Here is a 17,823-nt window from a genome sequence, read left to right on the forward strand (position 1 = left end):
GAAGTGTAATGTACCCATCACCAGGAAATGATTTCAGTTCCAATGTTGGTGAAGAGGAACTTTATTTTTGAAATGCATGTATGATTTTCATAATACCATCTTATCATATTCAAATTAACCTGTAGAGTAGCTTAGTTGTTGGTTGGCTTTTTTTCTGTGTTCATCAGCTGAATCAAAAAGAGACTCCTTTCATGATTGTCAGGGTATGCACATTTATTTAGATGTAATACACAAACATTTTTATAGATAATTAACTTGGTGTTTTACTCAAATTTACGAATATACTTAAGTTATAAATAAATAATTTAAAAGACAAACAAACAACTGTGGTAGTTAGAAGAAAACATGGCAGGCAGGGCTGGACGGGCCTTGGAGGATCAGTGGGCGTTTGGCGAGTCAGCGATGCTTGCAGGCCTCGGGTCATTCTCACAAATGTTACACAGGACCAGACAGGAAAACTCGTCCTCCTCCTCAGGGGCGATGCTGAACACCGGCCGCATCGTCCTGCCGCTGCCACGGCGGACCGGAAACGTGTGTATGGTGGCATCAGTGTCGACGTTGTAGAACCACAGGCGCCCCTTGTCGCAGTCGAGGAACACGCCGAGGAACGAGAGGTCCTGCTCTCTCACTCTGAAGTCGCCATGGTTATGCAGCGCTGTCAGCACGCCGTCGTCCAGCCTCAGCGTCCAGGAGAGCTTCTCTGTCCCCTCTTCTCCCACCACGCCTATCTCCCAGCTCCGACACCCTCGCACGTCCACCTCCCAGTAGTGCTGGCCAGCGGTGAAGGTCTGCTCTGCCTGCACATGCAGTAGTCGGGCATCCTGAGCTTTGTCTGGTTGACCTTGGTTACTCTGCATGTCCTTAGCGAAGAGAGTCACCTGTCTATTATCCTCCGACACGCTCAGCTTCTCATGGGCCGTGTTTTTGTCAAATGTGATGAAGTCAGCAACTATTCAAAAAGAGATGGTGATAAACTCGTGATCAGTTTTTAAAATTTGTTATGGTCATAAGGCAGCTATTCCATTAAAGGTAAAATCTTTATAAAGGCTATAAGGTCATTTCAGTACACTCTTAAAACGAATGTGTTGGAAACAACACAAACTTTGTTGTCCCTATCTGTACACAGAGATGTGTTAAAAACAATGGAATTTGTGTTGTATTCAACTTAAGATGTGTTATTTTCAACACATATAGTGTAACAAATAACAAAAGCAATGCGTTGGAAACAACACAAACTGTGTTGTCTGTATCTGGACACAGAGATGTGTTAAAAACAATGCAAGTTGTGTTGTTTTCAACACATTTCTTTTAAGAGTGTAAAGGCAGCAATTTCACTTTAGTGGTTTTAATATAATAGCCCCATTTATTTTAAAATAGTCTCCAACAAGTTATTTCAGTTTTGCTTGTTGACAAATATGTTTTAATTGCTGTATTTTTAATTATGCTTACACTTCAATGGGTGTGTCAGACATGATTTGCTCTTCTCAAGGATCATACTGACAGAGTTCTCCAGTGATTTCCGTCTGAGATGATCATCTTTTTCCCAGTCAACAAAGTTATTGTCAATTCTATAATGAATCAATGAACAGATATTGAACAGGCAAACATTATTCAAATTAATTTCAAAAACCTGATAATTTCCATAGATTTATATTTTTCATTCAATGTAAGTTAGTGCTGTCTAAATATAAAGTTATGCTGACCTTTTCTCCAGTTCCACACATTGAGTCTATGAAGAAGAAAAAAGCATTAGGAGCAGCGGGACTGAAATATGGTGTTGACCATTGCCTTTTTAAGCATCCAAATACATAATATGAGAACATTATTATGAAGGTATGACCAAATGTATTCAGTAGACAGCATGGGTGGAAATGTGTTATGTTTACTCTGTTATGTATAGACTGCTGTACTGATAGTTATGCAACCTATTCACTCTTACTCGAACCTCCATATAGCTTTGCTGTACTTCAACTTTTTCCAGTGTTATGAGCTGTACTGTAGATTCCCCAACACAGAGTAACAAAATGCTTACAATGCTGACTTCACTTTATACCTCTGAGTCGACTAGTAGTAATGAAAACTTTACCTGCACAGAAGAAGCATTGTCTGGGGTTTGTCCTGTCTGGATCTGAAGCCATTCTAGTTCCTCATGGATTTCTGCCTTTGTCTTCAGCTCAGTGAGTTGTGCCTCCATGTGCTTCTGTTGGGCGGCTAACAGTTTGAAGGCCTGGATTTTGTTCACCTCCAGCAGGTCTCTGAGCTCATTGAACATAGCATCTAGGTTCTCTTTAGTTTTTAGAAAGTTGGCCTATAACAAGACAGACGAGAATCTGAATTGAATAGCTGATATGGGTAGAATCGTTTAAATAATGTAGGCATTCTGGTAAGTGTGAAAACCAAATTTCTTACCTCTATATATTTGATTCTATTAGTGATTGATGCATCTGAAGTGAAATTGCCTTGCTTCTTGATACTTCTTGCCAGTTCTTTGTTGTTTTTCATTAGTTCATCCTGGAAGAAGATAAACATCAACAAATAATAAGTAGGCTTTCTATGCTAATACAATCCATTAAGTTTGTTTTTGAAGCAAAAAAGAGGTGATCTCACTAATCGTTTCATGCATGCGTCTAGAAGACTTGAGAATTGGTGATTGCGATGATCGCCGTTGGACAAGCAGCTGTCGCACAAGGCTACTCCACACTCCTGGCAGAAGACAGTCAACGACCGCTGATGGCTATTGCAGAGGCTGGTGGCTGTTCCCGCAGATTCGACTGAGCAGCACCCTAAAGACATTTCAGTAGCCAGCTGGTCCTAGCTGAAGCAGCAGAGCGAGTGATACTGAACGAGAGTGCAGAGACATTTAGAATCTGGATGGAATGCAAGACATCCTGTTGTTCACCCGCACCCGTACAATGACGGTAAATAAAACTTCCCTGATCGGGATATGATGACCGTCCAGTGCTCAAGGCGATTTTTCCATAATTTCCCCCTAAACAAATATATTTTTGTGGGTTAGGTCTACAACATATATACATTGTATAGGCTAGCCTACTACTATATAGTTCATTCTTTGCCATCCTCTATAGTTTTCATTCATTTTACATTAGGCCTACTTACACTTACAAAAAAAATGTTGATCCAACCTTCAAATGAATTCTGAATTATGCATGTTCTGTATGCTGAGTCCTCACATAGGGGAGAACGGGGTAAGATGAGCCTTTTATTTACATTCTTCATCATTCTGACTTTTGTTTTGTTTTGTAATCTTCACACCAAACAACATTTTAAAGTGTTCTACTTCTGTAATCAACAAATCTTAGATATCTTATACAGGTTAAGAGATGCTCTCTCTCTCTCTAAAAAGTTGGTCTTGTGGCACATTTTTTATTTTTTTCAAACAATAATTTAATTTCTACAAACAGTAACAAACACCTACAGAGTTTTATCTCTTCATTAGTGTGTTTACCTTCGACTCATAAATTGCAAAACCATTCAAATGAAATATGTTTAAAAATGGTAAACAGCAAATGCATTCTGTAGTTGAGTTTCGACTCGACAGCACAGCAATGTGGAGGAAAACCAACATTAATACCAACCGAACAATGCTCCTGATGAACGTGAATAAATGTTCTAACTGAATGTCTGCTGTAGCGTAATTTGAGTACCCAGAAGTTCGCATCATGTTGAACAAACAGCTGTAGTGTTAGCCTACTAAAGGTCCTGATATTCACTTGCATCCAATTGTGCTTTGTGCAGGGGGTTTCTCTACAGTCTTTTCTCTAAGTAGACTACACCGTAAAACCTTGTCATGCCAGCACTGGTTGCCCTATATCTGTAATCACTGGTGTTTAATGTCATAGCTGTTACACCCCTTGAAACTTGAAAGTGAACTGAGAGGGCCCAGACCATCATTCAACTGAAAATTGGTTTGGTGTCAGCCAGGCCAAACATATCTATCAGGCACCTGAGTAGAAAGTAATCAGCAATAAAGATTTTCCAGTGAGATTCACCCCCAACACTGACAACCTGATCATTTTCATGCAGGTAAGTTCCTTTAGGCTACAGCTCAGGGTGGAAATATTGTTCTTAGTGATGAGGTGCACAATGCCCTGTTTTTGAATGTGTGCAGTATAGACTACCCATAATCCACCCAAGAGCAAAGATAAAGATAAGATAAAATGGAAGACCAAGAAAGAACACCTTTTCATGTGTCACTTGTACCTGTGCATAGTCAGAAACTAATGTATTTTGAGTTTGGCCATCTAGTACAAAGACATCTTTGTTGAAAAAAGAACAAAGCACAGCACAACAAATATAAACACCCATTCATTTTATAATAAGGAAATGATAGCAGACAGTGCTGACCATTTCACATGTTTGTGGTCATGATCCAGTGATGCTACCACCAAACTGGGTGCTGCCATCCTATGGTCGGAAAGCAGAAATGTGCAAACACATGCAAAACAAAATCCTGTTTTTTCTTATTCATTCTCTTGAGTTCTGGCCTCTGTTCTTCATTCTTGCTGTTGTTTTGTGCTTGACTCATCAATTTGTGAACCCTTGGAATTTTCCTAGGCCCATTTGTTCCTTTGCAGCTAATCAGAGGTGGAAATAGTTTTCTTTGTGATGAGGTGCACACACTCGAAAGAAGTCACCTGTTTGTGCACTCCCATAATCCAACACCATATTCTATTCTAAGGTGAAATGGAAGAGTCAGAAAGAACACCTGCTCATGTGTCACTTGAACCTGTGCTTAATCAGAAACGATTGTCCATCCTCAAAGACATCTTTATTGAAACAATGATAAAAATCTCTTGCTGCACTAGGCTATAAAAACATTTTTAGTAAGAGGAAACGACAGCAGCTGGTGGTGTAGTGCCTCATTGAGACTGTTATCAAACTGGTGCTGTCACATATAAACCCCGACAGCCATAAAAGTGTGGCTGTATAGTTTTATGTTTTTCCGTTTGGGAACGCATGCGCACATCCAAATTAAGGTGCAGGAGCCAAAAGTCCAAGATCCAGTAAGAAAGAAGGTCCGCACACTTGCTCTCTGTTTATTTTCTTTTATTTGATTTCAATCCCCATACACATGACGTTTCGAGCCCTTCGGCTCTTCATCAGACTTGAACAGACAACAGACCATCACCATTTTAAATAGGTCATAGGTCACCAGACCCGTATGTACCGGAGAGCACAATACATACATACATCGTCCACCCCCAATAGTGAACACCTTTAGAAAATTACATTTGTATAACAGCAATATATAAAAACATCCTGTATATCAAGTCTCTGTAGAAAAATATATCTGTAGAAAAATATATAGCTATAAATATATATATATACTTGACATACAGTTTTAACAGGGACCTACGTAGCATACAATCATCTAGACAGACCCACTAACATGATGTATAATTAGCTAGAAAGTGATCTTATCAAGTCTTACAGGGGTTTCTTTTTATCATATACATAAGCAGAACGTTGCACAAACTCCAAATGAAAGCTTGTAAGTTCTTCTTTAGTGTTTGGTGACTTATCAATGAGACACTCATAGTGAACTAAAGTGAACTATGTATATGCAATTTCGTTTCTTTCTTTCATTTCAGGCACACTTGATACATAAATGCACACAAAAGATGGCTTTGTGATTCATTGCAAGCTTGGCACCATATTTCATTGAACTTCTGTAGGTTATGCAAGGCTGTACTTAAAATATATATATATATAAAACCTATCAAAACTCTCAAAACTGCCTCAGCTCTAGCCTGGCGAGCCAGACCCACATTAAAATGTAGGGTCTGGGCACTCACCGTTCGCAGTGCTCAGTCCGAGGGTCGGGATAATCAGTTGTCTTTCAAATTCCCTCTGCACGCAATAGGACGCAATAGGATATTTGTTTTCAAGTAGCAGGGAATTCAAGCCAAACCGTTGCAACTCTGCCATCAATCATTATGTTAAGCCCAACAAACAATACATGATTTCAATGCCAGATTTAGTTTCGATTTCTAGAGCTCACAAGTCAACGGAGAGTTGCTAGACTAGCCCTGCCTGCCGCTAGGGGCGCGTCTAGATTTCTAGGCTACCTCAGCTCATGACTACATACCTGATTTGGTAAAAATATATATATATAAAGATAAACTGCAAAACAAACCATGAACATGAAAAAATGAAATACCCTAAATGGAATTACACTGAAGTGAAGAGCTGACAGAAAAGCGGAAGGTCTGACGGGGTTAGACAAATGAAAGAGGAAGAGAAAGAAAGCGAAACTTCAGAGTTGACACAGGAGGTGAGAATATCCTGTAGTCTAATGGACTACACAACCATACCACCACCAGTATGTTTACATGTAGATTTCGTGATTGATTTCCCCATTGAATCACTAAGCATTCATACTCTATTCATTTCATCCATATGCCATTTTTTTTCTTCGTGTGCTTGCTTATTTTCAGTTCGCATGCCTGTTATGAGGATGGGAGCAATGAAAGCAAAGAAAGTAGCCCAGCATATGACGTGTCCTCAAAGGCCCATTGAAAGCTCCATTGTAGCAATCTACCGCTCATACACCAGCTTATGTTCCCAAGTTAATAGTCGGTCGAGCCCTAAGGGATAAATTATCACCTCATCTATTTGCGCACGGAACCCAAGGCCGTTGCTCCGGTAATGGTAAGTTTGTTTTTCTTGTCAAATTGTGCAATACTTTCTTACATCTGAGACGGCAGTATTGCATTTATGGTTAGTTTACGAAAATATCTCTTGCGTTGCAGGTCGTGCAAGCTAGCTATCAGCCAATCATTTTGCAGACTGCAAGTGTAAGCGCCCAAGAAAGACATTGTATACGTTTGCAATGCAATTTATGTTCATTACAACTGCTAGACGTCGATGGACCCACTGGTAGGACGTCATCCGCATTTTCCACCATCCTACCAGTCGTTACGCCCCTCTTCAGTTGAGTTCCTGGGCTGAGAAACAACGCATAGTCAAGTGCAGGGCTTCAACCCGGCACAGTGAGGATTTTCGCAAGGTCCCTGAGGAAGAACGCATATTATGAATGCTGTCTAAAGAGGACTTGGCATCTGACTCACTCAAACGTGACCATGACCGCTCGGCGCAGGGATAGCCTGCGAATACGACCGGCGGACAACGCAGGCTTGAGGTCCCCGAAAAAGCCTCGGCAACGAGATTTGACAAGCAGCAGCAGCAGCAACCTCAGCGCGGGATACACAAGCGAATCGATGACTGCCCTGCCACAATGGATGCGCCTGTATTTCTACGGGATGCACGGAGTCACGTTGGACATCGTCCTGTCATCGGTACGCAGGTTCCTGGATGGCAACGATTTCAAGCTGCTGGGGTTTTCCTCACCCTACCTCTGCATAGTGCACTCACTGACCCACTTTGTATTGGAAAAGGTATATATGCAGAAAAAGTGTTTCCAAGGACGCCCTGTTATTTTTCACTTTATTTTCTATCCGTCTCTCTACATTGGCCTGCAAATCTTAATTGGAAACATATTCACAATAACGGACAACATCAGGGTGGTTTCAGCGACACAGCTTGTAATTCATTATATCCTCGCGTTGTACTTCACCAATGTATTTCATAAAGGGTTATTGCACCTGCAGTATCACAGCCCCGACAAACGGAACCAGGCAAAACTGGCGGAGAAGAAGAGACATCTTCCTGGGCTTCCCGGCATTTTGCGATTTCTGTTCTTTGGCATGCACGGTTTCTTAGACGAGATCGTCTTCACCTCGGTCTTTAACCTGTTTGAGAAGTCAGACCGGACATTGAGCGGACACACGTCCCTGTGGTCCTTCCTGATGTACGGCAGCTGCAGCTTCGTCGTGGAGAAACTGTACATGCATTTGCACTTTGCGAGGGGATGGAACACATGGATGCGGCTCCCCATCTATATCGTGTTCATCTACACTTGGGAGTTCTCGTGGGGTCTTGCACTGCGCCAGTACGACGCCTGTTCGTGGGACTACTCGCACTATCCGCTAAATTTGATGGGTCTGGTGACCTTGCTCTATCTCCCCGGTTGGATATGCCTGAGTCTTTATCAGGACATCCTGTCAAATGTTCTACTGCGTGTCGTCTGTACCGAAGAGGAGAGCTTACTTGGAACAGGTGTCAATGGGCGCCCCTCGTCCAGAAAAGCTGGTTTTAAACGATACATTGAATAGGTTTACTAAACTACTACCCGGGGCTATACATGCCATCCAGTGGTGTAGGCCTACACACGCGGCACACTAATGTATTTCCTCAGAGAAAATGGACGTAGCTGTATCAACAGCTTTATTATCATTCTGATCTACGTCTTATTACTTTGTAGTAAGAAAAATCTGAACAACAACACAATAATCTTTTAAAGAACCGGTTTCTAAGAGGTGTTTTCCGTCTGTCCATGCACCTGTACTGTACTCTCATCACTGTAACTAAGTGTTTTTTATTAATTACGGTCCCCAGAGCTTATGTAAGCATGCACTCAGTAACTGCTTTTTTGCATGACCTTTAACTTGTCTTGCATGGCAATCCAGTGAGTGTTGAGTAGATAATGGTGATTAGACTGGTCAACCTAACAGGGAATTAGATTGGTGAATTTGCTGTGAATGCACTGTACCAACCAATCCTTAAAGCTTTAAACACTTTGAGTTAATTGAGTGCCTTTCTTAACAGTCTAAGGCAGCTGGACTCAAGAAAACACATACAGAACAACATTGTGCATCTGACCACATCTAAAAGACTAAGATTAGACATCTGACGGTGTGGGAAAGGGCCAGCAAAGAGAATATTTCCCCAGTTAGTCTTATCTCAAGCAGGAACTATTTTTATGATGTTTACAAAGCCTATCCCACATAGTCTATGCTGTAGCTTCCACAATACTGTGCCAGGGGACAGTCCAATGTTACAGTACATTGTGCATTGGCAGCTCATTTCCTGGGATCAAATGAACTGGCATATGCCTGCCCACGACTGGACTTTGAGGCTTGTGACACATTTAATATGGTGTTAATCAGAAACTGTCACACTGCCATACAGCGTCGAGCTAAGTTAGCCATCATGGCAATCATAGCCAATTCAGAATAGTATCTATTTTTAGATGGATAGAGTAGAATTGAGTTCTTCAGACCAGTTCTAACAGAGATATAATTCCGTAGAGCGTTGTATCTAGTCTATAGGTACGCCAAACTGGCTAGTTAGCTACATACAGTAGTGACAACAGCTTTACTGGACAGGCTAGCTTGTTAGATGCTGTTAACACAATATGTTGTATACTGTAATGCTCTGATTAGTGTCTACTTATACTAGGATTCACAAAAGACTTCCTGAGTGTCTTGCCTCTCCGGATAAGCATATGAGGGAACAGGTTCACTGATACTGCCTGAAATTAACTCATTTGATACATTAAACAATCCATACAGTCAACTCACTTTCCCTGTAACAGGGAGAAATGTGTGGATTCTTATTCAAAATACCTTCCACTGTGAACTGTCAACTAGTGATCAAGAAGAGTGGGCCCACTCTTCACTCAGTGTGTAATGAAATGAACTCCTCTTTGAGTGATGGCTTGTTTTTAATCTTTCTTATTTTTGATATAAATATACTGCATGTTGGTATGTTTTGTACTTTCTCGTATCCCTCTAGAAAGTATCATTGACTTGTTGAATGAAGGGTTGTAAATTGCCTGTGTATATTTCTCAATGCCATAAATCTATTTGACATGAAGCTGTTCACTGTGAAGCTATAAGAAAAGTGCATTGGGATATGTTGATTGGAACATGGAACTGTTATGAAATAATATGAATAAAAGATGACATGATATCACTAGATTGATTTGTGGCCACTTTAACATATTTGTTTTAAAGATTGTGTAAGCTTTAGCATTTACTGTGGTCCTGAAAATCTTGTTAGATTAGAATTGATAAATAATAATAATGTTCTAAATGTTGGAAATTCATTACTGTGATTGGAAATTATATTGCATGATTAAGAGAACTAGGAAGTGACTCTCTGACCTGAAAAAGGTGTAGTGATTAATGCTCCATTAAAAAAACTGCTCTTGAGTCTTCTTCCCATCTCATTTTTGAAAGAGTGAGGAATCCACTAAACAGGACATAGTTTATATTTACATGTGAGCATACGCAACACACCCTTTTAAATATTTCCTGTTTATATGTAGAGAAATTTAAAATATGAAAATCTACACCATTTTTAATCATTTGTTTGTTTGTTAATACCGGTATTAGAGTAGTATGTTTACTTGGTCTTGCTGCATCATCCTCTATGTTGTAGGCCTACTGCTGTGCTATGAGTGATTACTGGCAAGAGTTGCACAGCCTCCCTCAAGGAAATGCATTTATCTAATGATGCATGTGCTCCTGGTATAACCCTATTCAAGTATCCCAAAACTCACACATGACGTATATTAGTGTGAGTGTGTGTGTGTGTATGTGTGTGTGTGTGTGTGCATTTGTGTTTTGTGACGTTGATGAAAGTATCCCTTAAGTGCTTCTCTTAAGGTCTGTCAGTGTTAGGTTGCCAAGGAGACTAGCCCAAGTGATGTTCCATCACACGCTAATGACTAGGAAGTCTGGGAGGCTGCAGCAGGGACCGGTTTTGTTTATATATCCGGACACCTTGGGAAACAGAAAACATCCCCCATCTTCCATGTTAGCGTATAGTTTCACCCATGTGGTCATGGTCTGTTGGTGTTAAGTGGGAACGTCAGCACAGCGTGACAGATGGAATTGTCAGACAATGCTCTATTGACACGGCAATAGCCAACAGTTTTGTTCAAAGCCTGGCAAAAATATCCCATCACCAGTTTGAACTGATGTTACATGTACTCAACTATTGTTACAATTATTATTATTATTATTGTTATCATTACTATTGCTTTGTTTGTTTGTTTGTTTGTCTGTAGAGCACTTTGTGCTTTGTGCTTGAAAAGTGCTTTATAAATACATTTTATTATTATTATTTTGTATTATTATTAGGGCTGTCAAAATAACTGATTAATTTCGATTAATTAATTTGAGAAAAAATAACTGATTAAAAAAAATTGTGCAGATTAATCGATTCCGTATGACCTTTGGCCCCGAGCCGTTCTAGTCAGTAAAAATTAGACTGTAAAATGAAGGAGAGAGAAGAAAACGTGCTGCCTGGATCATTGATTGGAACATTTACTTTTAAAAAAGTGTTGATAAAAAATAAAGTGTTGAAAATAAAGTCCTCTACAATGTCTGCAGCAAGGAATTTGCATATCACCGGAGTTCATGAACTCTATAGTCGCACATCAATGCAAAGAAATAAGTGTTGACATTGAGGGGAGTGTTAATTTATTTTCATTGTGTCCCCTAGGTTATATCTGTGGCCTGAAATGCCTTGTATGTGAAAAAAAAACTTCTTCCCGAAGCACTTTTGAATTTATTTCCTCAGCATATTAGGTCATATCATAGATTATTATGGCAATTATTTGAACAGTGAAAATAATAATAAGAGTCTTTGAACTTTAATGTCACTAATGCTGATTATTCAATGATTCATTTGAATTTAAATATTTAAAATACTTTCACAGAAAAAATTATATATGCGATTAATTTAGATTAATTATTCACAGAGTATGTAATTAATTAGATCAATTTTTTTAATCGATTGACAGCCCTATTTATTATTATTACTCAACTGAGTTATAACACCTCCAGTGTGTGTCGCCTCTTTGGCACAAACCCCATGTGACGTGGTCCTGAGAATCACAAAGAATGGCAACACTTCAAGGTTGGTTTAAGGACATTTTCTTGCACTAAGCAGGATAACTCTCAAATGCTATTTGTCAACAGTAATCTGCTTTTGTACTTAATAGAGCTTTATGGCCTTACAAAGACCTCCCCTCATGTTTTGGTGGAGGGTGGGGGAGATTATCCCACACTGCCTGTGAAAAAAGTAAGCATCTTCTAAGAGACCTCACATTTTAAACATAGTCTATTGATATGGATTTACAGAGACAGTGTAAACGAAATACTGTAACGTTTGCTATCTTTATTGATATGACAATGAGCTCGACCAAATGTATTTTATTCAAAGAAGCAAATTTTGGTGTGTGTGAGACCAAAACACAGCATACTGTCTAAAAACAATCACACAAACAGACAGTCACACAGACAGCCACAGAGACACCCTTACCCACATTCAAAACCTTACCCTCATTTACATGCATTCAAATGACATTCAAAGTATTACCAGTACAACCACACCACCCTGAAACATAATTGCTCCTCTATACAAATATAAGCATTCTTCTTCCTACATACTGCAGTTCTAAACTATGCAAATATTTTATTTTCAATGGGATCCAGAATTATTGTCTGTCATAGGGCTCATATTCAATGCTTCAATGCACTGCTTCAATGCACCTCAGGTAATTTCTATAAGGGCTTTCACACATAACCTCCGGAGTATATGCGGAGGTTTGTCAAACGGAGGTCCGACCCTTCGGGTGATTCAGATATGATGCTGAACAACCAGCTAAGTTCGGACTTCCATATGACCGTTATGTTGTTAAGATATATGGCCCAACCGTTTAACATCCGCAGAACCTCCGGTCTTACACGTATGTCTGAAAGCCCTTTGAGAAAACATAGATGCTGAGTTGTCCATGAAAGGGCATCATATATAATAATCAGATGTGGGGCTGAAGGAAGAAAACACTTCAGGTGTCTGAGTATGAAGATTGGATGTTGTCCACATTGGGATTTGGCTGAGGCGTTCTGTTGAAGTCTGACCTGGAGTCAGTGTTGAAATTGGGCTAGTGACGTAGCTTAAGGATGGGTTTGTGGAGATGGTGGTGCTGGTGGTGGTGGTGGTAGTAGCTGTAGTAGTCTCAGTAGGAGCTGGGGTTGGGATGTGAGTATCACAGTTCCGTCCAGCGTAGCATTGGCAAGTGAATCCTCTGGCAAATGCCATCAGGTCCTGGAGGCTTGGCGCTCCGACAATTGTAAATTCTCCCAGCTCTGACCTCTGGATGCTGAAGCTGTCAGGGTTCAGGTGCAAGTACTCATGGGAGGTGTAGTTCCTCCTCACGCAGCGACCCTTCCCCTTGCACAGGAAGTCGCCGCACAGCTTGGCAGCTGCAGTGACGTTCGCCACGTACGGGTTGATGGTGTCGTCGAGATACGCAGATAGGGCCTCACAAGAGAACTAGAGAGTGTGATAAAAGAGGAATGAGTAAAGAGAGAGAGAGATGGAAAGTGAAAGACAAAGAGAGGGGGCAGGAAAAAAACGAGAGATGGGAGTCACTGGTAAGATAGGCTACCATCTATCAAACGCTCATTCATTCCAAATTGGGTCAGCGGCACACGGTAAATTGCCATATTGTCATATTTACAGCACTCCAATTTCATAACCCCCTTTGTACTATATCTCTTTCTGTTTTTCTCTCTCTTTCTCTTTCTCTCTCTCTCTTTCTCTTTCTCTCTCTCTCTCCCTCTCTCTCTCTCTCTTTCTTCTCTCTGTGAGTTCTCTATTTAGCAACCCTCTGCCTACACATCATCGAGATTAGATAAAACAGTCCTTTGTCCCCGTCACGAAACCCACTCCCGGTCACTGGTGACTGATTGCCGGCGAATGTGTTTCAATCAGCAGAGTGTGTGTGTGTGTGCTTGGGAGTTCTTGAGTTTCAGTTTAGGGTTAGGGTACCTTGTCATCGTAGTCAGCACTTGCCCCCCACAGTACGGCTCCTGAGGCCCCCATGGCTGCGCTCTCCCCGATGGTGTGGACCAGGTCTCCCTGGAGACACAGAAACACACACACACACACGCACGCACATACACACATATACACATATATACACACTCTCTCACACACACACACACACACACACACACACACACACACACACACACACACACACACACACACACACACACACACACACATATACACACATACACACAGACACAGACACACAAACACACACACACACACACACACACACACACACACACACAGGTTTTACAGGTAGAAACCAAATGCCGCCATGCACAATACACTTCAGCACAATGAAACTGTAACCCCAGACACTTCCGTCTCACAGCTTGTGGTTGCCTCTGCTGTCAAGGACGTTTCTACATCTGTATGTGCTTCCGTCAGTGTGTCAGTGTGGTTGTGTGAGTCTGGGATATGCATGCAGGGGTGTGTGTGTGTGTGTGTGTGTGTGTGTGTGTGTGTGTGTGTGTGTGCGTGTGTGTGCGTGTGTGTGCATGTGTGTGTGTGTGTGTGCGTGTCTGTGCGTGTCTGTTTGAGTGTGTATGTGTATGTGTGTGCGTGTGTTTTCATGCACCATGCACCCACTTGAAAGTGTGTGTGTGAATGTGTGAGTTTATGTCTGGATGTGACTATGTGGCTGCACCCTACTTGATTGTATGTACTATGTGCCTCAGTATATCTGGAAGGTTGTTTATATCTGTCTCCACACATTTTTATGTGTGGGGACTTATTATCAGTGTGCACTGTTTCCCACACTAGCCACACTGTAGGTTCCTTCTGTTGCATACCAGGCTAAGCAGTCGCTTGGTCTGATCCACAAACACCGGCCGCGTGTACACGTAGACCGGCGCCGCGTAACTCCTCCGCTTGGGCAGCGCGGCCACCCGTAGGGCCTCGTGGACGCGGTTGCGCACCATGAGCGCCGCGGCGGGGTTGTCGGCCAGCGAGGCCTGCAGGTAGACGGACGGGTAGAGGGCGGTGCTGGCCTCCCAGAGCCACAGCAGCCGGTTGTTCTGCCGCCGCACCTCCCTGGGGCACTCGCCAGTGTAGCCCGGCTCCGTCCAGCCGTAGTTGTAGCAGTTGGGGAACAGGTAGAAGCCCCACAGGTAGTTGGGCCGCCGACGGGCGCCCAGGGAGAGGGTCTCCAGCATGTAGCTCTTAGCGGCGGACTGGAAGCGCTGCTTGGCCTGAGTGACGGCCTTCCTGGCGGTCAGCGCGGGGTCCCTCCGCCGGGCGTAGGTGACCGAGAGGGAGCGGTAGATGCGTTTGGAGCCCCAGTTTCTCTCCCACAGGGGACGCCAGTCCTCCCAGTCGATTACGGCGAGTCCGGCGGACGACCGCGAGGGGATGTAGTACTCGACATCGTCCTCGGCTTTGGCCAGGCTGGCTCTCAGGTTCCCTCGCTGCGGAACGCCGCCGTTGAACTGCTTCCCGGTGGCCTCGTCCACGTACGGGTACAGGCCCAGGCGGTCCACGTAGAACAGCGAGAGGAACTGACCGGGCACCTTGGCCGGGTTGCTCACACCCCGGTAGGGCGAGGTGTTCAGGGTGATGTTGTACCTGTTGCAGGTGAGGTTGGGAATGTTCCATGTGACGATGAACGGCTCCCCCTCGAAGAACGGAAGGGCTGTGTGAGGGCGGTGGGGTTCAGGACTGAAGGAGTCCAGGAGAGAGATGCACAGAACGGGCAGCAGCAACACACAGCTCCTGATCATCAGGCCAGACAAACCCATGCTTTCCCTTAGATGAGCAATACGGATCATCAGTCACACAATACTGAATACGGATCATCAGTCACACCATACTGAATATGGAGCATCAGTCACTCCATACTGAATACAGATCATCAGTCACACCATACTGAATATGGAGCATCAGTCACACAATACTGAATACAGATCATCAGTCACACCATACTAAATATGGAGCATCAGTAACCCCATACAGATCAGTCACACCATACTGAATACGGATCATCAGTAACACCATACTGAATACAGATCATCAGTCACATTATATTGAATACAGATCATCAATCACACCAAACTGAATACAGATTATCCGTCACACCATAGCCTACTGAATATGGATCATCAGTCACATCATACTGAATATAGATCATCAGTCACATCATACTGAATACAGATCAGTCACACCATACTGAATACAGATCATCAGTCACACCATTGTGAATAAGAACTGTAATAACTAGATTAATTAATAGTCTAGTTAATTATATTAATTAATATTCTAGCTAGATTCAAATTTACACAACACAACCCTCACAGAGAAAGGAGAAATAGACAGAAAAGGAGAAAGTTTGAAATTACCTTAATCATCGGTTGTTTGGAAAGTAGTCCACATGTCAATAAATCAAATTATCAAATCTTGTACTGGAGTCCCAGTAAGGCACCAGAGCTCCCTGGGCAGTGTGGTTGAGCCAGCTGGTCAAACGGGGGACATATCCCCTGTTGTCACGGAGATGCCCACAACCGCCACTCCAAGCGCAACACCGAGAACTGACCTCAAACGTGTCATATGCAAACACAGAGACAAGCAAAGCTACACTGTACCTGGACATCCCTCCCAGCCACTCTGCATGTGTGTTCCCTGTTTTGATGATGGCTATCTTGAAAAGAAATGAAAACACACACACACACACACACAGGAACTCCACAAAAACTAGATTGGTAGAGTGTCGTCTACCTCATACACCAGCAGTGAGGGTAGGGAGGAAGAGTGCATGAACATATTCCCCCGTCCCAGGACGGAGGTGCCAGGCGGAGCTGTGCATGAGGAAGATGCGCGCCCATGTTGTATTTGTCCATGGAGAATGCCTTGTTATGGCCACGGCGTGCCAAGTTTGTCTTGGAGCAACACAGGAAGGGGCACCTGGGTGTTATGTTGTGCACTGGTTTAACCTCAGCTATGTAGCTGGGCAGGGCAGCTCCCACTCTCTCTCCATCTCTTTCTCTCTCTCTCTCTGTCTCTCTTTGTCATCACAGATGTACACACACAAAGACACACAAACACATGTACGCGCACACACACACACACACACACCTACACACACACACACACACACACACACACACACACACACACACACACACACACACACACGCACACACACACACACAAAGACCTACACCTAATACCCTGTACAGTACACACTGTTTCTGTATACAGTATCTGTGTATGTTATAAGTGACACAGTTCTCTGTCTCTCTCTGTCTGTCTCGCTCAGTCTTTCACAGAGGCATGCACAGACACAAAAACAAACACACACCCACCCACACACACACACACACACACAGAGACATACACCTAATACTCGGTACAGTACACACTGTTTCTGTTTACGTATATCTGTGTGCACTACGGAGGGCATTAGGGTCAAACTCATTTTCTGACAGGAACCACAGACATATTATACCAGGAGTGCCATAGTGTAGGTTTGTGCTGTTGACGCTTACTGTCAGCATGCCATAGAGAGATGGCGCCAGACAACAGGGGAGAGGAGAGCAGAGGAGAGGAGAGGAGAGCAGAGGAGAGCAGAGGAGAGGAGTGGAGAGGAGAGGAGAGCAGAGGAGAGGAGAGGAGAGGAGAGCAGAGGAGAGGAGAGCAGAGGAGAGGAGAGGAGAGGAGAGGAGAGGAGAGGAGAGCAGAGGAGAGGAGAGGAGAGGAGAGGAGAGGAGAGCAGAGGAGAGGAGAGGTGTGGAATCAGAACAGGCTGCCTTCCACGCACATTCATCGCCACTTATGATTTACCCTCCTACTCTAGGCCTGACTCAGTGGCACCCAGGTGCAAGAAACCATAGTTACAAGCAAATATCATTCAGAGACATGGACAGGGAGGTGTGTGTGTGTGTGTGTGTGTGTGTGTGTGTGTGTTTTTTAGAAAAGATGGTGTTCTGTTGTACACTTGGCAAATATGGCTGGTCATGTATTTTTACACCAGCGGATTGTTTCCACGTCTGATGTTTGGAGACACTGAAATTGGCTTTTTTCCTCTTTTTTAAATGAAATTACTTTTTATTTTGCAAG

At 42.8% G+C, this 17,823-nt stretch overlaps 3 protein-coding genes and 1 long non-coding RNA gene across 6 annotated transcripts; 2 read left to right on the forward strand and 2 right to left on the reverse strand.

The window, feature by feature from the left end:
* Positions 1–266: 266 nt before the first annotated feature.
* On the reverse strand, positions 267–2,793 carry LOC143136741 (putative E3 ubiquitin-protein ligase TRIML2). 2 transcript variants are annotated; one of them, XM_076297436.1, is made up of 6 exons: positions 2,608–2,793; positions 2,410–2,511; positions 2,087–2,308; positions 1,704–1,729; positions 1,450–1,568; positions 267–949 (listed from the first exon to the last, which is right to left on the reverse strand). In XM_076297436.1, exons 1-6 carry the CDS (start codon positions 2,791–2,793, stop codon positions 378–380), a joined length of 1,227 nt encoding a protein of 408 aa, XP_076153551.1. In that variant the 3' UTR covers positions 267–377. The 2 variants fall into 2 exon arrangements, with proteins under 2 accessions (XP_076153551.1, XP_076153552.1); XM_076297437.1 differs by having other exon boundaries at positions 2,087–2,330; positions 2,608–2,697.
* Positions 2,283–3,639, forward strand: LOC143136742 (uncharacterized). The gene is made up of 3 exons (XR_012989429.1): positions 2,283–2,383; positions 2,506–2,542; positions 2,632–3,639. It is a non-coding gene; the product is annotated as an uncharacterized LOC143136742 (long non-coding RNA).
* Positions 3,640–5,896: 2,257 nt separating this feature from the next.
* Positions 5,897–10,076, forward strand: tmem229a (transmembrane protein 229A). Of its 2 annotated transcripts, XM_076297070.1 has the most exons (3): positions 5,897–6,295; positions 6,459–6,672; positions 6,774–10,076. In XM_076297070.1, exon 3 carries the CDS (start codon positions 7,104–7,106, stop codon positions 8,193–8,195), a length of 1,092 nt encoding a protein of 363 aa, XP_076153185.1. In that variant the 5' UTR covers positions 5,897–6,295; positions 6,459–6,672; positions 6,774–7,103; the 3' UTR covers positions 8,196–10,076. The 2 variants fall into 2 exon arrangements, with proteins under 2 accessions (XP_076153185.1, XP_076153186.1); XM_076297071.1 differs by lacking the exon at positions 5,897–6,295 and having other exon boundaries at positions 6,369–6,672.
* Positions 10,077–12,090: 2,014 nt separating this feature from the next.
* On the reverse strand, positions 12,091–15,509 carry LOC143136495 (hyaluronidase PH-20-like). The gene is made up of 3 exons (XM_076297219.1): positions 14,565–15,509; positions 13,708–13,797; positions 12,091–13,209 (listed from the first exon to the last, which is right to left on the reverse strand). Exons 1-3 carry the CDS (start codon positions 15,507–15,509, stop codon positions 12,679–12,681), a joined length of 1,566 nt encoding a protein of 521 aa, XP_076153334.1. The 3' UTR covers positions 12,091–12,678.
* Positions 15,510–17,823: the final 2,314 nt, after the last annotated feature.

The sequence above is a fragment of the Alosa pseudoharengus genome, unplaced genomic scaffold (genome assembly GCF_046254945.1).
Source record: "Alosa pseudoharengus isolate Yale_2024_CS ecotype anadromous, Long Island Sound unplaced genomic scaffold, YU_APseudo_1.1 YU_APseudo_1.1_scf_20, whole genome shotgun sequence".
In the NCBI taxonomy this organism is placed as follows: domain Eukaryota; kingdom Metazoa; phylum Chordata; class Actinopteri; order Clupeiformes; family Clupeidae; genus Alosa; species Alosa pseudoharengus.